Below are 25,973 nucleotides of genomic sequence, written 5' to 3'. Positions count from 1 at the left end.
TGTCCCCTGCCACAGTAGCAGAATGGCTATTGTCACCATACCAACGGGTACAAAAGAAAATCAAATACCACCCCATACTGAGCACCATATGGAACATATGGGGCACTGGGAAAGAGATGTGCGAAATCACTACCTGGACATCTCCGCTCAGTCACTTGTGGTCTCCCGGTATAAACAACCATATACCGAATGTGGAGCGGTTCCAGTCATGGTACGAGGCGGGCCTGGAAAGGGTAGGGCAACTCCAAAGAAAGGACTCGTTCATCACACTACCGGATCTGACAACGGCATTGGGGATAGGCAATCTATCGACATTCCACTTTATCCAATTAAAAGGGGTACTAATGAAACCTGACTGGAGAGAAAAACTCACAAGAGACCTTACCGCCTTTGAGAAACTCTTAGACTCCAGAGTAGAAATGAAAGGCCTTATATCTGTGATGTATCAGGCGCTATTAGCGACGAGAGGTGGAACCACAGATCCTCTCAGGGCCAGATGGGAAAAGGACCTTGGCGAAGAGATACCCCCTGATCAATGGGACTTAATGTGTAGAGTGACACCTAAATCCTCCATATCCAACCAATATAAGCTCAATGCAGTAAAGCTCCTACAAAGGTGGCAATATGATCCTCTCAGACTTTCTAAAATGACCCAGTCCGTGAGCCCGAGATGCTAGAGGAATTGTGGCGAAACTGCTAACTATTGGCACATGTGGTGGAGCTGCCCACAAGTCAAAGTGTTTTGGACCGAGGTCCTGGGATGGATCAAGGAGGTAGATGAGATCCAAAGGGAGCTTGACCCCTACCTTGTGCTGTTGGCCTCGAAAAGGACGAGGAGGACTGGTTCCGAGTGAAAGGACTGGCCCCCAAACTATTGTTGGCGGCGAGAGCCCTAATAGCGACCAAATGGAAATCTCCTTTAGTCCCACGAAAGAACGAATGGATTAAACTGGCCACGAGCATCTACGTGATGGAAACAATCTCTGCCTCCCTGCACAATACAGCACAATACAGCAGCCAAATGTGAAACCCTATGGATGAACATATTACACCTACCTCTGACTCAAAGTTGGAGGAACCTTCAAAGGCTTGATCTTATGATGCAAAACTCAAAGAACACTACAAGTGGTGAAAGACTAATTTCCAGCGGCCATGGTGCTGCCAGATGCTGTACTGTGTTAACTATGCGTTTCTAGTACTTACGTTAAACGATTATACATATGATGTACACTAACCCAAGTGGGGGGGGAGTGGGATGAAGCGAACAGTGGAGGTGACACATCCAGAAACATGAGACTGGGCCTCATTCCGAGTACGGCGCTAACCAATGGCGCTATTAACGCCTTGGTTGACGCCGTACCCGGACCGGCAGCGCCTTGATGGTTGGCGGAATTACCGCCCCATTCCAAGGTTGGCGGGGCGGTAATTCCCCAATCCCCATTTACCCTTCCCCATTCCCATTCTTGCCCCATAGGGCATAATGGGAGTGGGGAAGGCGTCAATTACGCCACCGTAAATTACGGTGGCGTAATTAACATCAAGGTCCCTTAGCGCCATGGTATGTAACGCCTGCTAAAAGCAGGTGTTAAAAGCACCATGGCGCTAAGGGAACTCGGAGTATGGCGGTAAGGGATTACCGCCACCGCTCTCGTTAGCGGTGGCCGCTATCCCTTACCGCCATACTCGGAATGAGGCCCAGTGTCACCAAACCATGTGATTTCAATAACATGTTATACTCTGCTTAGATTGGACTGACATGTACCTCTGGAGATGTGTATTTTTCTGCGTTTACTGTTTGCCTTCTGGCTTTTGTTTTTTCTCGTTCTTTTTTATTTTTTCTCCTTTGTTTTTGTAAAACCAATAAAGCAAAATTTTAAAAAAAACAAAAAAACATTAGAAAACATCTTTACACATTGTAAAACAATAAGGGACATGAAGAATGGAACAAATGATATGTTTCCATGTTATGTGGAAGTTAGATTTCCCAGTGGTAGCTCCTGGTCACGGGTTAATGCTGAATACCCATTAGCTGCTTTTAGTTCATGTTCATCCAACCTTAATTTCGAGCCCTGCAATGCATCTTCATTTCCACTGTGAGGCAACCAAATCTGGGATTGCTCCAGCTGTCTGTATGCCCTTATGTAATTTGCTTCTTGTCGAAGCTTTTCTCTCTTTTCAAATAAACAAAAATAAAGATAAAATTAAATGCAAACAAAATACCCACACAATTATGGTGTCGATTCATGGAATTAATGTGCGCCGAAAATTCCCGCGCAGAGGTGCCAAAACGTGCGAATCGCAGTAAAAGTGCGAAAATCGCAGTGCAAGTGCGAAAATCGCAGGGAAACCAGCGCACATCGATTCATGGAAGGCCGTGAGCGAGAAAAAAATCGGATGTGCGCTGAAAAAGTGCGTGGCGCATGCCGGCGCACAGGATATCTAACGGCGTGCGCCACGGCCACAGCGAAATCTCACAAGAACGAGAAAAAACAAAAGCCAGAAGGCAAACAGTAAACGCAGAAAAATACACATCTCCAGAGGTACATGTCAGTCCAATCTAGGCGTCACGGGGGAAGTACAGGAGGCAAGTGCGCGGAACGCCCACACGCTCGCCTACAACACGTATTCATGGAATCCAATAGGGCAAACCAGCGCACGGTCAAACCAGCACACAGGCCCAAACACGTCCGCCACAAGAAAGCAGGCGGTAGTGTCCCTGCCCCTGAAGTAAATGTGCGCCAAAATGTGCGCCAACAAAAAGCACCTATATACAGCCATGATGAATGTCACATACTGTGGCCCTCTAAGACAAATGACATGCAGAGGGGTACGCGACAAACACGGACACCCGCTGTGTGAAAAATAGCGTGTGCATGTATTCTGGGATGCGCGGAAAGTCCCACACGCGATTTGCCTGGGTACGTGTATTCCGGGGTGAGCGGGAAGTCCCACACGCGATTGGCTGTGTACGTGTATTCTGGGGTGCGCGGGAAATTCCACACGCGAATTGCCTGGGTCCGTGTATACCGGGGTGCGCGGGAAGTCCCACACGCGAATTGCCTGGGTCCGTGTATTCGGGGTGCGCGGGAAGTCCCACACGCGATTGGCCTGGGTAGGTATATTCCGGGGTGCGCGGGAAGTTCCACACGCTAATTCTGTAGGGTACGTGGATTCCGGGGTGCGCGTGAAGTTCCACATGCTAATCCTGCAGGGTACGTGTATTCCGGGGTGCGCAGGAAGTTCCACACGCGATTTCAGCAGGGTACGTGTATTCCGGGGTGCGCGTGAAGTTCCACACGCTAATTCTGCAGGGTATGTGGATTCCGGGGTGCGCGTGAAGTTCCACACGCTAATCCTGCAAGGTACGTGTATTCCGGGGTGCGCGGGAAGTTCCACACGCGATTTCAGCAGGGTATGTGTATTTCGGGGTTGCCGGGTAGTACTACACGTGAATTGACCGTGTGGGTCCTCCCAGGTGTTCCCTCTACACCCTCCACGGCCCCTGCAGGCATCCCACACCACAGGGGACTACCCTGCACCCCTGCTCATGCCCCGCAGGCAGCCCATCCACCATGGCCATGCCCCCCAGCCAACCCACATGTCACCTTGCACTATTGATCACCAACGCATGTCTCCCAGCACCCCCACTCACCAGCAGTCAGGGGCACCCTCCACCAGGCCCCCACTCATGTCCAACTCATGTCCCCCTGCATCCCCACCCCCCAGCAGTGCAGGGCACCCTCCACCAGGCCCCCACTCATGTCTCCCAGCACCCCCACCCCCCAGCAGTGCAGGGCACCCTGCACCAGGCCCCCACTCATGTCCAACTCATGTCCCCCTGCACCCCCACCCCCCAGCAGCCAGGGGCACCCTCCACCAGGCCCCCACTCATGTCCCCCTGCACCTCCACCCCCCAGCAGTCAGGGGCATCCTCCACCAGGTCCCCACTCATGTCTCCCAGCACCCCCACCCCCCAGCAGTGCAGGGCAGCCTCCACCAGGCCCCCACTCATGTCTCCCATCACCCCCACCCCCCAGCAGTGCAGGGCACTCTCCACCAGGCCCCCACACATGCCTCCCTGCACCCCCACCCCCAGCAGTGCAGGGGCACCCTCCACCAGGCCCCCACTCATGTCCAACTCATGTCTCCCAGCACCCCCACCCCCCAGCATCCAGGGGCACCCTCCACCAGGCCCCCACTCATGTCTCCCACCACCCCCACCCCCCAGCAGTCAGGGGCAGCCTCCACCAGGCCCCCACACCTGTCCCCCTGCACCTCCACCCACCAGCATCCAGGGGCACCCTCCACCAGGCACCCACTCATGTCCCCCTGCACCCCCACCCCCCAGCAGCCAGGGGCACCCTCCACCAGGCCCCCACTCATGTCTCCCACCATCCCCAGCCCCCAGCAGTCAGGGGCAGCCTCCACCAGGCCCCCACACATGTCCCCCTGCACCCCCACCCCCTAGCATCCAGGGGCACCTTCCACCAGGCACCCACTCATGTCCCCCTGCACCCCAACCCCCCAGCAGCCAGGGGCACCCTCCACCAGGCCCCCACTCATGTCTCCCACCACCCCCACCCCCCAGCAGTCAGGGGCACCCTCCACCAGGCCCCCACACATGTCTTCCTGCACCCCCATCCCCCAGCAGTCAGGGGCAGCCTCTACCAGGCCCCCACTCATGTCTCCCATCACCCCCACCCCCCAGCAGTGCAGGGCACCCTCCACCAGGCCCCCACCCATGTCTCCCATCACCCCCACTCCCCAGCAGTGCAGGGCACCCTCCACCAGGCCCCCACCCATGTCTCCCATCACCCCCACCCCCCAGCAGTGCAGGGCACCCTCCACCAGGCCCCCACTCATGTCCCCCAGCCAACACGTCATCACAATCCAGATCCCAGGCTCCTATGCCCACCCAAATCCCACCCCACGCCACCCCAGTCCAAACACCCAAACAAGCTTTACAACCATTCAAAATGGAAATACCCATTACATGATAGATAACAAATAAGCAGTATGCGCATGAGTACAAGTCCGTCAGACCCACACAATGGCAACACATGACTGTGAAAACCCACATTCTGACAGGCATGAAACCAATGAGAGAAGTCCACACATTGAAGTAAGAAAGAAAAATGTATTACAGTGTAAATGAAGTGAATGAAATATAAACAAACAATAATGGCAACAAATATCAAAAAGCAGCATGTCCACAAAAATAATAAATAACGAAAATGGGACTCAAAAATAACCGTAATGAAATTGTGTCCAAAGTCACTGTCCAACAAAGCAAATCCAAAGGGAAAGTAAAGTGAAAATCCATTGCTCCATGGTGAAAAATAAAAAAAAAGATGAATGCCACAAATCCACTGTCAAACTATGTACAAAGAGCAAATCCAGGGTCCATGATCCCAACGATGTAAATGAAACCTACAATAAAACCTACCTAACTAATAACTATATACAAAAAAGTGGGGCATAGTCCAAACGCCCCAAATTAAAAAAAAGAAATAAAACTTAACACTAATTAACTATGTACAAAGGCGGCGGGCTAGTCCAGCGGATCACTCTGTGGTGTCCCGGGCCAGGGCATCATCGAACTCCTGTTCGATGTCCCGGAGGCGGTCCTGTTCCATGGCCCTGAGGGTCCGCAGGGACGCCGACATGTCCTCTTCCAACTCCCTGTGGATTCCCTCGAGGCACTCAGCCCGCCTCAGGGCCCTCCGCATGGAGTTCTCCGCCCTGACCATCATGAGCCGCTCCTCTTCCGCCCGCCGCCGCTCCGCACCTATCTGCTGGCCCAACCGCTGCCACACGGAAGACACTTCCCGTCCTGGGTCCTCCTGCCCTCTGGCCGATGCCTGCCCCTCCGATGTAGATTGTCCCGAGCCATGATGCTTCCCACGTTGACTCCGCTGCTGCCTCCGACGCACTGCCTCTGCCAGCACAACGGCATCCAGGCTGATGGAATCCACCGACGCCGTCGTACACGTGCCCTGCCCCATGATGCCGGCACATCCTCCATCTGCTGGGGTCCAGTTGCTGTGGTGTCCACCCCTGCTGGGCCTCCGACTCCCGACTGTGGCAGGGATGGAATCCCCACCAAGCTGGCTGCGTTGGTCAGGGCAGGTCCACAGGGGGCCCTGGTGGCATCTGGGCCAGAAGACGGCATGGAGAACGACTGGCGTATAGTCTCCACAGAGGACGAGAGGGCCGCCAGATTGGTCGACACATGTATGAAACCCCCGACCACGTCCGATCCCAACTGGGCCACGTTTGCACGGTGCTCTTCGTGATGACGTGCAAGCTCCTCCCGGGAAGCATGCACGTCATCACGAATGACACCTGTGCGCAACGCGACACCAATCAGGACCTTCTCCATATGGCCACGGGTCCCCTCGTCCGCAGGTGGAGGGGAGTCAGATGACATGGTCATCACCCCTGCCTACGGACGGGCCTGGGATGGGGCATCCCTGCTGGTGCATGGTGGTGCAGTCACAGTGTCAGGGACAGTGACATGCACAGGCCCCTCCACGGCAACCTGTGCTGCCTCCTGCCCCTGGACTGCACCACTTGCACCAGCAGGGATGCCCCCACCAGGCCTCATGTGTGCCTCAGTAGCGGCCTCCTCCTCCTCTGTGGAAACCACCAACCTGGTTGGCTCCACACCGTCTTCCGCTGTTGCAAGCCCCTGTTGGGGCTCACCCACCCCTTCCGCTGCAGCCGTGGGGGCATCCCCGCCGCTTAGCTCCACAGCGCCGTCTCCGCCCTCTTCTTCACTTGCCGCTGTGTAGAGGGAGACATAGAACACAAGCATCAGGGTACTGTACAATGGTCCCCTAGACAGGAAGCAATAGCAGATGAGTGGCACTGTCAAAGATCACTTCCATCATGTCCCTCCATAACACATGGGTCAGTGAAGGCAAAACACACGCAGTAACAGGCATGGCACATGCTATGGACATTTGCATACATGTCCAAGGGAATCTCCAAACATACAATGTTGTTATGGGACTCACATGCATCATGGGTCATGCCTATCACATGCACACACATCAACATAATTTCATCCATCTGGCCTTGTACACCCCAGACACAGTGGATACAAGGATAACTAGGCTGCATCTGTGAATCTGTAAATTGTCACAGACATGTGTCATGCATCCATGGCATTCACAAATCACAGACACGCAGGTCAGACAAACAGACATGGATACCATACATGTACATGGCATCAGCACCCATCCCTCACCCCCACCCATGTCCAGGAACATAGACTGGCATGCTCTCATGTGTCCAATCCGCATAGGGCTCCCCATGTTGCATTTAAACACATGCACCAACCGTGTAGTTCACACATTACTGGTCTCACATGCATGACCATGATGTCCCTGCACACATACATGCGTTCATGGCCTATGTCACACATACAGGCAAGCATCAGACAACCAGCACACTGCAACATGCCCTGTCTCACACAGCAATGCTTGCCCACTTACCACTCAACTCCAGACGGGTCTGCCTCGCAAGGATCTGGGCGTGGAGCGCTGGGTCTACATGTTCCAGGACCCTCACCTGGATGGTACTCATGCTGCTCCGGCCCCCCTCCACGAGGCGCCGGGCCTTCAAGAGGGTCCTGGACCTCAAGTCCTCCCAGCGCTTCTTGACTTTCTGGATGTTGCGGGTTGCCACTCCCTCCGCGTTGATGGCAACCACCAAGTCGTCCCAGATCCTGTCCCGTCCTTCCTTGTTGGGGCGTGACGATCCGAAGAGGGCATCATACTGCCCCAGGACTTGCTCCACCAGGACACCAACTTCGGTGGCCCTGAAGCTGGTGCCCCTCTGCCTCTCTGGCCAGGGGTTGCCACTGGTGCCAGATGTTGCAGTGCCCGACATGGCAACCCCAGAGGCATGAGTGGGTGGGTAACTGGGTCGTGGGGCTGGGCTGTGGAGCGATGGTATACCAGTCGGGAGTCTTCTGTTCCAGCAGGGGTGGACACAGCAACTGGACCCCTGCAGATGGCAGATGTGCAGGCACAAAATGGCAGCGCACGTTGGCAGCAGGCAGGCAGGCAGCAGCAGATGGCTCGTGGGAGGCTGCTCGGGGCTCTGGGGGGCAGTAATTCGGCCTTCTGGGCAGGAGCGTGGTCTTCCGTGTGCTTACGTGTGGCCAGCTTGATACGGAGTGAATTGGCATGTGAAAATCCTGCACGTCAACGTGAAATTCGAGGAAAGGGCCTTAGCGCGTAAGCGCGTCAGCACGCATACGCGATTCCATTGGACCAAAGGCCCTCAGCGCATAAGCGCGTCTGTGACGTGACGCGCGCGGGTGTTTCCCTCATAGCACGTGATGACAGAGCACACATGGAAACACTGCACGTCAGAGTATCATTGCGTGTAATTGGATGAAAGTGCACGTACACGTAATTGGCCTGGGTATGTGTATTTCAGGGGTTTGCGGAAATTCTCACACGCGATTTGCTTGTGTACGTGTATTACAGGGGTGCGTGGGAATTCTCACACGCGATTTGCTTGTGTACGTGTATTACAGGGGTGCGCGGGAATTCTCACACGCGATTTGCTTGTGTACGTGTATTACAGGGGTGCGCGGGAATTCTCACACGCGATTTGCTTGGGTACGTGTATTACAGGGGTGTGCGGGAATTCTCACACGCAATTTGCTTGGGTACGTGTATTACAGGGGTGCGCGGGAAGTTTTACATCCTTGCCAACAACACGTATCCATGGAATTGAACGGGGCTAAGGCATGCGCACAAAAAAACGTGCTAATCAGGAAACACGTACGCCAGCAGGAAGCAGGCGTACGTCGACCCGCGCAGCATAAAAGTGCGTGCAAATAACAAACAAGCTCAGACACCAGGATGAATATACCGTTCCTAGCAGCCGTGGCCGTGGGTTACCAAAGGAGGAGGAGGAAGATAGTGAGGGCCAGAATTTTCACACCCAGAACCAGCCTTTTTGGGATGCCTGATGACCAGGTGTATGGGAGGTACAGGTTTCCACCTCACATAATACTGGACCTGGTGAGTGAGTGGGAGGATGACCTCACATCACCCACCCTGTGCTCCCAAGTACTCAGCCCCCTCGAGAAGGTCCTTAATGTACTGCACTTCTTGGCCACTGGAACATTTCAGCGGACAAGTGCCATAGTGGGTGGGGTGTCACAGGCCACGCAGTCACTCTGCCTACACCAGGTCTTGAACATCATCACTGCACGCCCATCAGTCCGCAGGCACATATACCTTCCCAGGACACCTGCAGAAAGGCAGGCTGCTGCCCTGGACTTCTATGGTGTGGCACAATTCCCCAAAGTGCTAGGTGTCATTGACTGCACCCATGTGGCACTACATCCCCCCAGGGCATCTGAGCACATCTATAGGAACTGCAAGCACTGGCATTCCATCAACGTGCAGGTAGTATGTAATGCCAAGGGAATCATCACCTCAGTATATGCCAACTAACAGGGTCCACCTACGACAGCTACATTTACCGAATGTCTACCCTAAGCCGGGAGCTAGAAGCTGGCCGGCATGGCGATACATGGCTGCTTGGTGAGTAGGAATGCCACTGCACATGCATGCATGTCAAATGCAGAGTTATGTCACTACCCCACTAATGATACCCATCACCTCCTCACCAGGGGACAGTGCCTACCCTCTGAGCACCCACATGATGACGCCAATTCGGAATCCCATCACGCCTCCCGAGGTAAGATACAACACAGCCCATATTGCAACCCGGGGCATAGTGGAGCGCACATTCGGAGTGCTGAAGTCACGCTTTTGCTCCCTTGACCGTTCTGACGGGCAGGTGTTATATGAGCCCCCAGTAGTGTGCAGGATCATAGTGGCAGCATGTGTCCTGCACTATGTTGCAACACGCCGGGGCCTGGCTGTGGACATGGTGGTGCCCCCACATCCCCAACCACATGCACGCCTGCTGCGCATGGGAGGGGAAAGGGCACGGGGTGAGGCAGCCCGTACGCAGCTGGTGGCTAATTACTTCACATAGAAATCACACCCCTGTGGAGTGCACACAGTCCTGGCACATACCATCTGATAAGCAATGATGACTCGAACTGACAATTATGACGAACAAAGGGACAGTCAACTGTCAGAACCATAGCAACCTGAGATTGTTCATGTGGAAGTGTCACAATGTGTGCATCCCTACCTACACAAACACCACCAATGCAGTGTCATCAAAAGACACACTTCCATGCAGCAGAAATGAATACCCACTTGCAAAATACTATATGAGAACAGTGCCATGTCACCCAACCCCTCCCCGGCACGGACACACAACACACCATGGCATGTCATGCAATGTGAGAGCAAACAAATTAATCCCCACAACATGCCCCAAGTGTCACCAACTACAGTGTCCCTAATGGAAACTGGCCACACATGAAATGTTCACAGTAATGCAGGACCTACAACACACATTACCAAATACTTACCAAGAATACCAATCACCTACACAACCTCCAACCTACCATAAACATGACAGTACAGACTTAAAACATTGGTAGCCTCACTACCTGATAATGGCAGCACTTCGAACACTTCCAAGTATACAGTGTTAGCGCCACGCAAGAGTGTAGGTGCACTGCTTACAACATGGGCTCCAGTTCCAAAGTAGACCGCCTTTTGAAGACATGAGAAATGGATCTGCAAATTAGGAGGATGAGATGGATGCAGAGGCACATATCAATACAGCATGCAGTGTACAATACAACAACAATATGCACTAGGAATGTATACACAGTATTGACTACAGACTGCCCACATGTAATGCTCACCTGATTCCCGCAGAGGTGCCGGTCTTGACTTGGCGAATACCGTATCTTCAAAGGTGATGTGTAACACACGGTTGGCTCTTTGGGCTGGACCTCTGTGCACTGTATGTCTAACTCGAAGTGTAAGATGTCTGTAGATAGAAAATATGGGATTAATGAACTGGAGTTATTGGGTGTCTCTCTCTTCTTCCCCTTCTCTTCTCCTGTAGAACCCCAAAGGTTAACGCTCTCACCTTAGGTAAGTGAACGCCGAGCTCTCCATCTGCCTCGGGGCAGGGTGCCGTAACCAGTTTCTTCACTGGATAAGGGTGCAGGCCTCTTGGCCTCAGAGGACTGCTGTTCGTCGTTTACTGCACGAATGGTAAGTTTCAAGTATTTCAAATGTCTTTAAAAGTCTTTGGTAATGATGTCTCTTGTTTTGCAGGGTTCCGGCGATGGCGGATGACGGGCTGAAGTGAGTTGAGGATGGAACCCGTGTGAGGAATAGAAGCACCTGGAAGCACGTAAGTAAGCGCTTGTGCCTGCTTCACGAGGCGCACTAACTGTCCTTTTATCTTGCAGGTACAAGTTCGGAGCTGCTGAAGGGTGCCGGAATACCCACTGGGTTCGGCGTGGGAAGGAGTAATGGCACGTGAGTAATAAAGTTACCCAATGTCTTTAAACGCACCTTCTTTTGTCTTTCAGATGCGGGATGCAGCGCCGAAGGCCTCCGGAGCGTGCGAAGAGTTGGTAAGCTTTTGTCTTTCAGATGCCGGAATGCAGTGCGAAGACCTCCGGAGCACGCGAAGAGTAGGTAAGCCTTTGTCTTTCAGATGCCGGAATGCAGCGCGAGGCGTTGGTGACAGCTGATGGACCAGGTAAGAGAAGCGCTGTCACTGAAGACCGTAATGCTAACCTGTTCTTTCTTGTCTTTATAGGTGTTGCTGAAGACTGGATTCAGGATGGTAAGCCTTTTTCCCTTAGGCCCAGGATCAGATGCAGAAGACACGATGAGCGTTCTGCTGCAGAGGATGCAGAATAACGCAAAGCAAGATTCATCCATCGGGTGTGGTTTAAATAGCCTCCTGTAGTGCTTAGGTGTCTCCTTCCACAGCCTCGCCTAGGTAAGAAAAGAGTTCCTGCTTTCCAGAAGAGTTCCAGTGTTCTGAACCTAGGGAGTGGCTCCTGCCCCACCCAACAGGAAAAGTAGTCCCAAACAGAAGAGGATTAGAGGCTCAACTGGCAGGTAAGTAAGCAGCATAGTCTGCTGCAGGTAAGTCCACCCAAGCATTATGAGCCCGGCGCTTCCAGCGCTGGGACTGGGCATATTTATGAGCCTGGTGCCACTGGCGCCAGGACAGGGCCCAAAAGGTCCCAATTGGGAGTGGTTGTCACTCGGAACCTGGGTTATGGGTCTGCTTCCAAGGGAGTTGGGTAAGTCCTGACCTTTTGGAAGCAGAGATCATGACACCATACATCAAATGGGAGTCCAACGTCACCATGTACATCAATGTCACTTGGGCACACCCTTTGCAAGCCCATGGAAACGGGAAGCAGGAGGGGTGTGTGTCACACAAACCCAAGCATCTGACCCAAATTCATGACAAGCCTGCATGTGCCCAGCCACAATACAGCGTATGCCCACGGGAGCCACACAAGGCAACACACTGCCCAAAAAATAAAAAATAAAAAAATAAAAAATAAAAATCAAAAATGCCCATTAATGGGCCCGGGGGGGTTGGGGGAGGCCACCCAGGAGGTCCGAGGACAGGGTGCACACCAAAACCCACCTGTGTGGCTCTTGCGAAAAAAAACACCTCCATGGGCTCAAGGCCTGCACGGCTACCCTATTGTGAGAGATTCGCTGCTGTCGATCTCCTCACCCTCTGCAGCTGCATCAGGAGGTGGTGGCACTATGGGAGGCAGCCCACACAAAGCCCTAGTCTGGTCCTCTATAGCAGCAAGCATGCGGGTGTGGAAGGTCTGGTTCTGGAGGATAATTGAGCGTAGGTCCCCATGCAACAACTCACGGGATGCCCGGACCTCCGCCCTAGTTGCCTGCATCTCAGTGAGAGCATACGTGTGAGCCGCTCCAGCTGCTGTTCTGTCCTCGTGTTAGCTGAAGCCTCAAGCTCAACCATAGTTGCCCTGAGCTGACGGAGTTCCACCCACAGGGCTTCCCTGTGGCCCTGGGACTCAATAGAAATGGCTTGCTGCAGAGTCCCCAGTGCCGCCCGCCTGTCCCTGTTGGACACCAACATGTCCTCCCTTTGTGACTGGCAGATGGAGTCTGTTGCCTGCTGTAGTCGCTCCATCAGCCTTTCTGGGGGGACAATGGAAGTGGCCACCCTATCCATGGCCTGAGCCATCATCTCTGATGATGCTGCCTGTTGGGTTGCCATACCGTATATGGATTGCTCCCATGCGGTATTGCCAGGTGGCGTACGGCCACCACGTCGGCGGGCACCACACCTGTCTGGGGCAAGGCGAACTGCGCCTTGCTGTGCTGGCACTGCCTGAGGCTACAGGACTGCATTCCCCCTCTGATCTGCTGGCCCAAGAACAGGATCAGATGTTGCGGATTGTGACCCTGCATCCGTAACCACCAAAGGCGTACCTGCCAACACTGACATCCCCATTGAGGGTTCTACCCATGGTGCAGGTGGGTCGGACAGAACAGAATCCCTCCCAGGAACGCTCACCTGCGACGGCACATAGGTCTCATTATCCAATCGACACCTGAATACAGCTCGGTGGAGGTGTACCCAGAGACACCCCTTGAGAGCACGACTTGCAGCAATTGTGGGTTCTCACCCACCACTATACCACGTCCCTCACTGGTGGTCGGTCGGCACTGAGACCCCTCCTGGGTCTGCACCATCTCCACAACCCCAGCAGTATCAAGTGCGTCATCCCCTGCAAAGACATAAAAGAAAAGAAATGGAAACAGGCATTAGCACTATGGCACACAATTAGGGCTGAGAAGCTACAGAAACAATACTTGATTGACACATGTCCCACATGACTAAAACCCTCCCATGCATGCACCATCACTGAGTATGAAGGGGAGGCAGATAGCACACATTGATGACACCAAGATGGTAGATGAACACATTTGCTGCATGCTGCCTAGCAGTGGCATCACACATTGGCCTGTGATTGGCAGGTCAAATACACATGCCATCACACAGATGGCATGTACCCTAGCCATAAAGTGAAGAGGGAGAGGAGGGCACCAATTGTTCATTCAGTCTATTTTGCTCATGAAATTGCTTTTTTCATTGAAATGTTTCAAATGTTTAACCTGGAGCTGCCAGTCCAAAATGGTCCTATATCACAGGGACATGTCTAAACAATTGATATCCAGGAAACAAAGTCAGTCCACTGTACCATAGCCATGTCAGACATGTGACAATAGGACTGAGAAATGCCTAGTAAAAGTGGTGGAATGCAAACAATCTGCCTGAATAAACAGAGAAAAATAAGCAACAATGTTGTGGCAAGATGACACTTCAAGGGCAACTGGCGTGGTGTTGGGCTGGATGTCTACTGTTGGCAGAAGGGATACTGCTATACCCAAATGCTGGTGCGCAGAATGTATTGGATGAGGCACATGGGTGACCCAAACCACTCAGGCACACACCCTCACCTGGCACCCAAACAGATGCCCTCACACACACACCATGCACATGGATGACACACACATGCATGTGCACTCACCGGACAATGCCTCATAATCTGCCAGTTCTCCCACGCCTTGGATCTGTTCCTCCGTGACGTAGGTCCCAGCAACATGCTCATGTGGAGTGAGTTCTATGTCCGCTGCTGGAGACCCACCTCCAGTCACTAGAGTAGCGCCATGACTTGAGGCCAGTGTCCGAAGTTGGTGTCCTGGTGGAGCATGTCCTGGGGCAGTATGATGCCCTCTTCGGAAGGTTGCGCGCCGACAAGAAAGGACGGACTCGGATCTGGACGGACATCGTGACTGCCATCAATGCGGAGGGGGTGGCAGTCCGACTATTCCATCATGTGAAGAAGCGCTCGGAGGACTTCAGGTCCAGGACCCTCAAGAAGGCCTGGCGCCTCCTGAAAGCAGCGGATGCTAAGGGGCGCCGGGGCCACTTGACGGAAGATCAGATGAGGGTCCTGGAACGCATATCCCCAGCGCTCCTCCACGTCCAGGTTCTTGAGAGGCAGACCCGTCTGGAGTCGAGCGATAAGTGTACATGCATACTGATTGTAAGCTGTGCATGTGGTGGTGTGGCAGGAGTGTGCAGGTTGCACATGTGGTTTTATGTGGCCAAGTATGGGGGGGGTACAGGGCTGTGAGGCTGACACATGCGAGGGCTCTCATGTGTGACACATGGATGGTGCTTGTGTGTGTAGGCTTGCATGGCAAAGGATGTGGAAGAATGATTGGCAGGTGTGACATGGATGCTGATCTGAACACTGCGACAGTTGGCGGAGGTGTACACATGCATGCAAGTGTGGTGGTGTGTGTGCATGTGTAGTACACTCCCTGTGTCACATGTGATGTCTGGCTCACCTTTGCCTGCTCATGCTGTTGTATGTGTATGGATGGTGCTGGCTGTTGCGATATGGCTGTGGTATAGCTCATGTGTGCAAGTTAAAATGACACGTGTGTTGGAGATTGTGATGGCATGTCTGAGGCTTGCCAATGCCACTCATGTACAACTGTCATGTGTTTATGAGTCCATTATACAGTGCCCTGATGCCTGTGTTTTATTTCTCCCTGTCTGCAGCGTCGACTGATGAAGAGGGCGGAGAAGGTGCTGTGGAGCACAGCGGCAGGGGTTGCACCACCAGCCGAAGACGCAAGGCCCGGCTCACCTCCCAGGTTTTGATCTCGTCGGGGAGTGAGGAGTCCGGTGCCGCGTCCGAGGCCGCAGCTGCCGAGGGGAGGTCCAGGAGGCGGAGGTTGGAGTTGGACTCCTCGGCAGCAGAAGGGGCAGCTGGGACCCCACAGGGCCCAACGGAGGAAGATGGCACGGAGTCATCCAGGTTGGTTGGGGGTTTGGTGGAGGAGGAGGCTGTGCAAGCAACAGAGGCGGGGTCTGGAGGTGGGGATTCCACTGGTGCTAGTGGTGCAGTGCAGAACCAGGGACAGGTGGCAGCACAGGCCGCCGCGGAGGTGCCTGTGTGCAATCCTGTCACTGCTCCTGTCACTGCTTCATCTTGCACCAGCAGGGATGCCTACCTCCAGACCCGTCCTCAGGGAAGGAAGTGGCTTACACCAACTGGCCTTCCTCTCTCTGCGGATGTGGCTATCCTGCAACAGGTTGAGCCTGTCCAGGGTGGGGTGGCGTTGCGTCAACGGGCCATGAGAGCTGACCTGCAGTCTTTCCATGATGAGACTGCATGTCTTCTCGCATGGCTCGTTGACCACGTTGACCCACTGGGACAGCTCACCATGGCCGGATTCCTCCGTTTCCTGGACCTTGTTCCGACCCCCTCCTCAACGGAACCCCCTATGACCCAGTCGTCCTCCATGCCATCTTCCCACCCATGTATCACCTGGGTGCCCTGTGGAGCTGCCTCTGACCGTGCGGCCAGGCTGGTGGACAACAGATCCCTGCCACAGTCGGGAGTTGGACGTCCAGCAGGGGTGGCCACATCAACAACTGCACCCCAGCTGGAGGAGGATGTGCAGGCACCATCAAACAGGGCACATGGACAGCAGCAGCAGCAGCAGCAGCAGGAGGCTGTAGGTGGGAGTCACGATGGCTCGGGGCCTTCGACATCGGAGGGGCAGGCATCGGTGATGACGTGCATGCTTCCTGGGAGGAGCTTGCACGTCATCACGAAGAGCACCGTGCCAACGTGGCCCAGTTGGGATCGGCCGTGGTCGGGGGTTTCATACATGTGTCGACCAATCTGGCGGCCCTCTCGTCCTCTGTGGAGACTATACGCCAGTCGTTCTCCATGCCGTCTTCCAGCCCAGATGCCACCAGGGCCCCCTGTGGACCTGCCCTGACCAACGCAGCCAGCCTGGTGGGGATTCCATCCCTGCCACAGTCGGGAGTCAGAGGCCCAGCAGGGATGGACACCACAGCAACTGGACCCCAGCAGATGGAGGATGTGCCGGCATCATTGGGCAGGGCACGTGCACGACGGCGTCGGTGGATTCCATCAGCCTGGATGCCGTTGTGCTGGCAGAGGCAGTTGCGTCAGAGGCAGCAGCAGAGTCAACGTGCGAGGCATCATGGCTCGGGGCAATCTACATCGGAGGGGCAGGCATCGGCCGGAGGGCAGGAGGACCCAGGACGGGAAGTGTCTTCCGTGTGGCAGCGGTTGGGCCATGCCATAGATGCGGAGCGGCAGAGGGCAGAAGAGGCACGGCTCACGATGGTCAGGGCGGAGAACTCCATGCGGAGGGCCATGGGTATTTCAATTTTGAATTGATGTAAAGCTTGGTTGGGTGTTTGGACTGAGGTGGCGTGGGGTGGGATTTGGGTGGGCATAGGAGCCTGGGATCTGGATTGTGATGACGTGTTGGCTGGGGGACATGTGTGGGGGCCTGCTGGCAGGTGCCCCACACTGCTGGGGGGTGGGGGTGCTGGGAGACATGAGTGGGGGCCTGGTGGAGGGTGCCCTGCACTGCTGGGGGGTGGGTGTGCAGGGGGACATGAGTGGGGGCCTGGTGGAGGGTGCCCCTGCACTGCTGGGGGTGGGGGTGATGGGAGAAATGAGTGGGGGCCTGGTGGAGGGTGCCCTGCACTGCTGGGGGGTGGGGGTGGTGGTAGACATGAGTTGGACATGAGTGGGGGCCTGGTGGAGGGTGCCCTGCACTGCTAGGGGGTGGAGGTGATGGGAGACATGAGTGGGGCCTGGTGGAGGGTGCCCTGCACTGCTGGGGGGTGGGGGTGCAGGGGGACATGAGTGGGGGCCTGGTGGAGGGTGCCCTTGACTGCTGGGAGTGGGGGTGCTGGGAGACATGAGTGGGGGCCTGGTGGAGGGTGTTCCACAGTGTTGGGGGGTGGGGGTGATGGGGGAGATGAGTGGGGGCCTGGTGGAGGGTGCCCCTGACTGGTGGGGGGTGGGGGTACTGGGAGACATGAGTGGGGGCCTGGTGGAGGGTGCCCTGCACTGCTGGGGGGTGGGGGTGCTGGGAGACATGAGTTGGACATGCGTGGGGGCCTGGTGGAGGGTTCCCTGCACTGCTGGGGGGATGGGGGTGATGGGAGACATGAGTGGGGGCCTGGTGGAGGGTGCCCTGCACTGCTGAGGGGTGGGGGTGCAGGGGGACATGAGTGGGGGCCTGGTGGAGGGTGCCCCTGACTGCTGGGGGGTGGGGGTGCTGGGAGACATGTGTGGGAGCCTGGTGTAGGGTGCTCCACAGTGCTGGGGGGTGGGGTGATGGGGGACATGAGTGGGGGCCTGGTGGAGGGTGCTGCACAGTGCTGGGGGTGCAGGGGGACATGAGTGGGGGCCTGGTGGAGGGTGCCCTGCACTGCTGGGGGGTGGGGGTGCTGGGAGACATGAGTTGGACATGAGTGGGGGCCTGGTGGAGGGTGCACCACAGTGCTGGGGGGTGGGGGTGCAGGGGGACATGAGTGGGGGCCTGGTGGAGGGCGCCCCTGACTGGTGGGGGGGTGGGGGTGCTGGGAGACATGAGTGGGGGCCTGGTGGAGGGTGCCCTGCACTGCTGGGGGGTGGGGGTGATGGGAGACATGAGTTGGACATGAGTGGGGGCCTGGTGGAGGGTGCCCTGCACTGCTGGGGGGTGGGGGTGATGGGAGACATGAGTGGGGGCCTGGTGGAGGGTGCCCTGCACTGCTGGGGGATGGGGGAGATGGGAGACATGAGTGGGGGCCTGGTGGAGGGTGCCCCTGCACTGCTGGGGGGTGGGGTTGCAGGGAGACATGAGTGGGGGCCTGGTGGAGGGTGCCCCTGGATGCTGGGGGGTGGGGGTGCTGGGAGACATGAGTTGGACATGGGTGGGGGCCTGGTGGAGGATGCCCCTGCACTGCTGGGGAGTGGGGGTGATGGGAGACATGAGTGGGGGCCTGGTGAGGGTGCCCTGCACTGCTGGGGGGTGGGGGTGCTGGGAGACATGAGTTGGACATGAGTGGGGGCCTGGTGGAGGGTGCCCTGCACTGCTGGCGTGTGGGGGTGATGGGAGACATGAGTGGGGGCCTGGTGGAGGGTGTCCTGCACTGCTGGGGGTTGGGGTGCAGGGGGACGTGAGTGGGGGCCTGGTGGAGGGTGTCCCTGACTGCTGGGGGGTGGGGGTGCTGGGAGACATGAGTGGGGGCCTGGTGGAGGGTGCTCCACAGTGCTGGGGGGTGGGGGTGATGGGGGACATGAGTGGGGGCCTGGTGGAGGGTGCTCCACAGTGCTGGGGGGTGGGGGTGCAGGGGGACATGAGTGGGGGCCTGGTGGAGGGTGCCCTGCACTGCTGGGGGGTGAGGGTGCTGGGAGACATGAGTTGGACATGAGTGGGGGCCTGGTGGATGGTGCACCACAGTGCTGGGGGTTGGGGGTGCAGGGGACATGAGTGGGGGCCTGGTGGAGGGAGCCCCTGACTGGTGGGGGGTGGGGGTGCTGGGAGACATGAGTGGGGGCCTGGGGGAGGGTGCCCTGCACTGCTGGGGGGTGGGGGTGCTGGGGGACATGAGTTGGACATGCGTGGGGGCCTGGTGGAGGGTGCCCTGCACTGCTGGGGGGTGGGGGTGATGGGAGACATGAGTGGGGGCCTGGTGGAGGGTGCCCTGCAATGCTGGGGGGTGGGGGTGAATGGAGACATGAGTGGGGGCCTGGTGGAGGTTGCCCCTGCACTGCTGGGGGGTGGGGGTGCAGGGAGACATGAGTGGGGGCCCGGTGGAGGGTGCCCCTGGATGCTGGGGGGTGGGGGTGAATGGAGACATGAGTGGGGGCCTGGTGGAGGGTGCCCTGCACTGCTGGGGGGTGGGGGTGAATGGAGACATGAGTGGGGGTCTGGTGGAGGTTGCCCCTGCACTGCTGGGGGGTGGGGGTGCAGGGAGACATGAGTGGGGGCCTGGTGGAGGGTGCCCCTGCACTGCTGGGGGGTGGGGGTGATGGGAGACATGAGTGGGGGCCTGGTGGAGGGTGCCCTCCACTGCTGGGGGGTGGGGGTGCTGGGAGACATGATTTGGATATGAGTGGGGGCCTGGTGGAGGGTGCCCTGCACTGCTGGGGGGTGGGGGTGCAGAGGGACATGAGTGGAGGCCTGTTGGAGGGTCCCCCTGACTGCTGGGGGGGTGGGGGTGATGGGAGACATGAGTGAGGGCCTGGTGGAGGGTGCCCTGCACTGCTGGGGGGTGGGGGTGCTGAGTGTTAAGGACAATATTCTGTTGAGGCTGAATTTCCTAACCTAGTGAGTCCCCCCGCAGCTTTGCTGGATTTCTGGAGTTTGTTTTTTCCATCCTGCCAAGAGTGAGACTCTTTTTCTCATGTGTGTAATTCCTTTGAATGTCCATGTGTTCTATGGGCTATGGGGTCTTTTACTCCATAGGGTCTCATATGTTTTGCTATGTGTGTTACACCGCACCCTCCGTGCCGTAGCACTGGGGCGTCCTAGCGGACCTCCATCATAGACTCCATACCCGGGGACTGACTACTGTCTCCCCGGGCATGTAAAGTCACCATTGGCTTTACTAGACCTAAATTTACTAACAGAACTAATACAAACCATCCTATTGTGGACGTACTAGTAGGGGTAATTCGATTACTCCTAGGTCTGTTATTCGAGGGGGCACTGTCCCGTCCCCCCTCGTCGAGTTTTGGCTGGTGGCAGTGGAAACTACTTGTTATATTCGACCCCGAATATAACCCTATGGGATTCTTCCCATTATTGGAGATTGATACTGTTTATCGTTAATCTCTAACATACCACCGGTCCACTTATCTTAAATAAGTCTATCGGATGGTATTTTCTGCCAGAACTCCGCTTTTTAAAATGGCGTCTCTGTTCGTCTCTGTGACTCCTAAACCAAAGGTTGAGCCCTTTGTTCCACTTTTGGCGGGCTTCTGCACAGAGTCCCTCCAAAGTGGTGCCATTCTGTCTGGGTTACCACAGGGGTGTGGGAGGGGGTTTAGGCACCCTGGACCGAGTTGCCTTGCCAACTCCGGTCGCACTGTGGTGTGATTGGCCCAAGTGGTGAGCCTCCCCGCTCACCACTTAGCGTGTTTTGATTGACAGCTAGGCTGAATGAATGGGGGTTTTCTGCATAAAAGCAGGGCTTTTGGGACTGGATCTTCAGAAGTCGCCACAGGACCTAAGAATCCGACGAGGGTAAAGCTGAGCCGACCTGCAACGACGACACCTCCGGTGGAGCCCTGCTGAACCGACTCACCACTTCCTGACGACAGAGGAGATCTCCCTGCCAGAGAGTCTCTTCCCCTGACTGGTGGGAACAACCAGTCCCCTTTGCTTTTTCTTCGCCTCAGGACGCAGTGGTCGAATTGCCCGTGCAGAGCACCTCGGCAACCGGATAGCCACTACCCCTGTACCGCGACCAAAAGGTGGTGCCTTGTGACAGAGAACTCCGCAGCTGGTCTCTTCCCTGGTAGTGCAACGATCTTCAACTTTCCTTCGACAACGAGATCATCTCTTCTCTTGGCAAAGACCGGATGTGCATCCTCCACCAGGAACAACTGCCCCCGCCGGAGCTGTCTCTCCACAATCAAGGTACTGTGTCCGCCTGGCTTCCCTTGTTGCCGGATAGAGTGAGTTGTCTTAATCCTCGCCTCTCCATATGGTCGCCTCCAAGCTTTCTCTAGCGTGTTGTTCTGAACTGGTCCAATCTGCCGATAACAATTTGCTACAAAGACTCGAACGCATTTCCACTAAGATACTTTTTGGGACATACCGGCTTGCTTCTCTCCGAGTGGGCCTTGCCTCTGAACTTTGGAATCTATAGTGGTTCTTGTCTTCTTGCCTTGCATCTTTGTTCTTACACGTGTTGGTATCGAGTTGATTTCTTAACCCGCCTTTTTCTCTCCCATCCTAATGAATACTAGAGTGCCATCTAGGTTAAAGCATACACCTCTGTCTGCAAATAAGTGATGCAGTTGAACCTAGACTTGCCGAACTATTGTTAGAGGGATTGATCTTTTTCTCATAGTAATTGCGATTGAAATTGTTTGCCGTATTAGTGCCAGAGTGTTTTCTATAGATGTGTCGTTATAAATAAATACCTTTATATCTTTACACCGAAGCTTTGGTCCGTGTTTGCTTGTTCTACTGTGTAGATTGCCCTATTTTGTATACTCCACATACTGCCTAACTCTTCTTGAGGGAAGTCTGACTGCTCAGCCACAGCTACCAAGTGAATCTGTGTGGTACAGACTGCTACCAAGTGGGTTTACTGCCAAACACCTGTAGTCCTAAATATTTTGCAGTGGTCCCAGAGGGAACTGCACAGGTTTCCGCCTAACACTGGGAGACATGAGTGGGGGCCTGGTGGAGGGTGCCCTGCACTGCTGGGCGGTGGGGGTGCAGGGGGACATGAGTGGGGGCCTGGTGGAGGGTGCCCTGAACTGCAGGGGGGTGGGGGTGATGGGAGACATGAGTGGGGGCCTGGGGGAGTGTGCCCCTGGATGCTGAGGGGTGGGGGTGCTGGGAGACATGAGTTTGACATGAGTGGGGGCCTGGTGGAGGGTGCCCCTGCACTGTTGGGGGGTAGGGGGTTTGGGGTGATGGGAGACATGAGTGGGGGCCTGGTGGAGGGTGCCCTGCACTGCTGGGAGGTGGGGGTGCTGGGAGACATGAGTTGGACATGAGTGGGGGCCTGGTGCAGGGTGCCCTGCACTGCTGGGGGGTGGGGGTGCAGGGGGACATGAGTGGGGGCCTGGTGGAGGGTGCCCTGCACTGCTGGGGGGTGGGGTGATGGGAGACATGAGTGGGGGCCTGGTGGAGGGTGCCCTGCACTGCTGGGGGGTGGGGGTGATGGGAGACATGAGTGGGGGCCTGGAGGAGGGTGCCCTGCACTGCTGGGGGGTGGGGGTGCTGGGAGACATGAGTGGGGGCCTGGTGGAGGGTGCCCTGCACTGCTGGGGGGTGGGGGTGCAGGGGGACATGAGTGGGGGCCTGGTGGAGGGTGCCCTGCACTGCTGGGGGGTGGGGGTGATGAGAGACATGAGTGGGGGCCTGGTGGAATACACGTACCCTGATGGAATCGCATGTGATACTTCCCGCGCATCCCTGATATACACGTACCCTGCTGCTTTTGAGTGTGATACTTCCCGCGCACCCTTGGAATACACTTACCCTGCTGCTTTTGCGTGTGATACTTCCTGCGCACCCCTGAAATACACGTACCCTGATGGAATCGCGTGTGATACTTCCCGCGCACCCCTGAAATGCACGTACCCTGCTGTTTTTGCGTGTGTTACTTCCCGCGCACCCCTGGAATACACGTGCCCTGATGGTATCGCGTGTGTTACTTCCCGCGCACCCCTGATGTACACGTACTCAGGACAATCGTGTGTGAAACTTCCCGAGAACCACTGAAATACACGTTCCCCACTTGGCGTTTGCCGTTTGGCAGCACTGTGAACTGGTCCAGGGTTAGCGCAGCCCTTTGCGATGATTTGGGAATTTTGAAGGCTTTTCCTTGCGCGAGGGCGTTCTTGGGGGCGTAACTGGCGCTGCTGCACGGTCGCTGCGCCACTCTGCGCCACGGCTGGTTTTGGAGGCTAAAATCCATGAATACGCTGTGCGATGAAAAGGATTTTTTCACACGCGGCTGGCGCAGTGTATCGCACAGGGACACTGTGCGCCAGCCGCTTGCGCCACTTTTGTGCGAATTTCTATGAATTACCCTCTATATCTTTAGCCCTGTAACTATGCAAATTGTAGAGCAAATTTTAAATTGCAATCACAAATCACCCGATAACAATTTGCAAATATCTTCTAGCATGCCAAAAAATTATCATAATTCAGGATTCTTGATTGTAAAACGATAATCCTTTAATGCATGACATAGAAACAGTACCTTCAATCCCAGTCAGATATCCCTCCATGAAGGCCCCAATATCTGGTATGTTGTCCTGTATTTCATAAAGTTTCTTCATCATATGTGTAAAGTGATAGGAGGACACCATATTATCTTTAGGATTTCTGGTTACATATATAACCTGTAGGAATTCAGAGAAATTTGGTAAATATTAAAAAAGAGATTTTTAGAAAAGCACACAATATACAGTCTTTTTATCACATATCATCAGAAACCCTCTACAACAGTAAAAAAGGAACAAATGGCAAAAAACCTCCATAACTATATCAACATTCTATATCCAACATTTCGGAACAGGACATACACAGCCACCCATTTAGGAAATAGAAGTCAGCCACAGATTTTAACTATGCAACAAGTGATCCTCCCATCAGTCACAGTCGTATTGCACATGTACGTGTATTTTCCAAAACGTATTCCATTATATTGGATCAGACTGGGATAGAAAACAGGACTAGACACGCAAAAACAAATAAAATGCTAACATCTGTGCATTGCAACATTTCATCACACATTGTTTGAGAAGTACCTGGTGTGAAAGCATCATGAAGTAAGACACAGACAACAGATTCACTTTTCTAAAATAAAGCGTCTATTTCTCAAATGTCAGGATGGAGTAAGGCCTCTTGCCCTATGCTAAGGTGGCATTTCCCTACCCAAAGAAACTAAGGATAGTCTTTGTCATAAATGTCAACTCAGGCTAAATCTATATAATATTTAGGGATGACAGCAACCGAAGAAACAGTGTTCAAAATAATGTTCTGAGATTTTTACAGTTCCTGGCTTTCTTTCAGCTTTCTCTTCCCCAAGTTCAAAACAGTTCCACAAAAAGACCTTGAGGATCTCTTCCCCGAGATCAACACAGCTCCACAAAAGGATCTTGCAGCTCCCTTCCCTAAGTTCAACACAGTTCCAAACAGCCTTGGGGTGTCTTTCCCCAAGTTCAACAAGTTCTAAACAGCCTTGGGGTTCCCTTCCACCGGTTGAACACAGTTCCAAACAACCTTGGGGTTTCCCTTCCCCAAGTTCAACACAGTTCTAAACTGCCTTGGGGTTCCAATCCCCAAGTTTAACACAGTTTGCAGTTAATTCAACTTTATTAGCTTTGAATATGAATTTAATATCCACTTTGTAACATTTCAGGCTTTCTAACCATTCACTTGGCTTTTTCTTCTCCTTAGTCACTTTAACGCTTGTTAAGCACAGCAACTTCAACATGTATCTATTTTCCTTGGCTTACTTCAAGTAGGGGTAACTTGGTCTATGCGCAGTTGACGGACCACATGGTCCACCCATCACAGGTCATGAAACCGATAACCCTTGGCACTTTATAATGTTTACTATTTCTCATGGGACTACTTTACCACCTTAGGTTTCCTCTCCGCACCTGTGGCATTAGTCCATCTGTACTCCTGTTTCTCCTTAGCAGTCTCTTGACTCTGCCAATATTTTTGAGTTTACAGCCCTTTGGAACGTGCATATGTAACGGATGGGATTACACCAGAATATTTCTGAGTCCAAATAACCTGACAAACTCAAGAAGATGGCAAGTTACTGTTTTATTGACAATTATCTAAAACAGGGAGGTTACAACGATCATCAACAGACGCACGCTCAGTCTCTCAATGATCTCCACAACAAATACAATTCTTATACTCAATTATGCATCAGAGTGACATCATATTATGTGGCAATAGTAAAAAACCTATCAAAGGTCGGGATTGGTTAAGGAAAACAACTAGATATACACTCATATAGGAGCAAGGATTGTCATTGGTTGTCCTTTATCAGGTGGACAACGTATGCCTATATCATAAAACATGTAATTTCAGAAACATTAGATACACAGTATCTCATTGGTCTTACAAGCTATAAGGTCCTTCATTATACGGACTAATACAATTGGTTGGCACACTTGTGCCATGTCTGGAACATTCGGTTCATTTAGCAGCATGTAAGCCCAGACCCAGGTGCAGGGAGATAGGACATGACACTACCTCACCACCTAATTAGCCTATCATCTCTCATCACCCATGCCTTCTGCCATGAAATTGTCTTTGTACTTGGCCTTGTAGAGAATGCTTGTCTTTGGGAATGCACAGGAGTGACGGCACTCGTTATCGTGTCTGGAATTCCAAGTTCAAGCTCTATTTCCGTCCTTGGCTCATGTAACA

General features: G+C 54.4%; 1 protein-coding gene across 1 annotated transcript in view; it reads right to left on the bottom strand.

Moving 5' to 3' along the window:
* LOC138452651 (amine sulfotransferase-like) overlaps positions 1 to 25,973 on the bottom strand; it is a 401,286-nt gene that overhangs the window by 253,677 nt on the left and 121,636 nt on the right. Inside the window, exon 4 of the mRNA XM_069605019.1 lies at positions 23,779 to 23,920. Within this exon, the coding sequence (XP_069461120.1) occupies positions 23,779 to 23,920 (142 nt within the window). The remainder of the gene's footprint in view (positions 1 to 23,778; positions 23,921 to 25,973) is intronic.

Source organism: Ambystoma mexicanum, chromosome 4p, assembly GCF_040938575.1.
Source record: "Ambystoma mexicanum isolate Mex_15411 chromosome 4p, UKY_AmexF1_1, whole genome shotgun sequence".
In the NCBI taxonomy this organism is placed as follows: domain Eukaryota; kingdom Metazoa; phylum Chordata; class Amphibia; order Caudata; family Ambystomatidae; genus Ambystoma; species Ambystoma mexicanum.
Note: the sequence above shows the minus strand (reverse complement) of the source record. Positions and strands in the feature narration are given on the sequence as shown.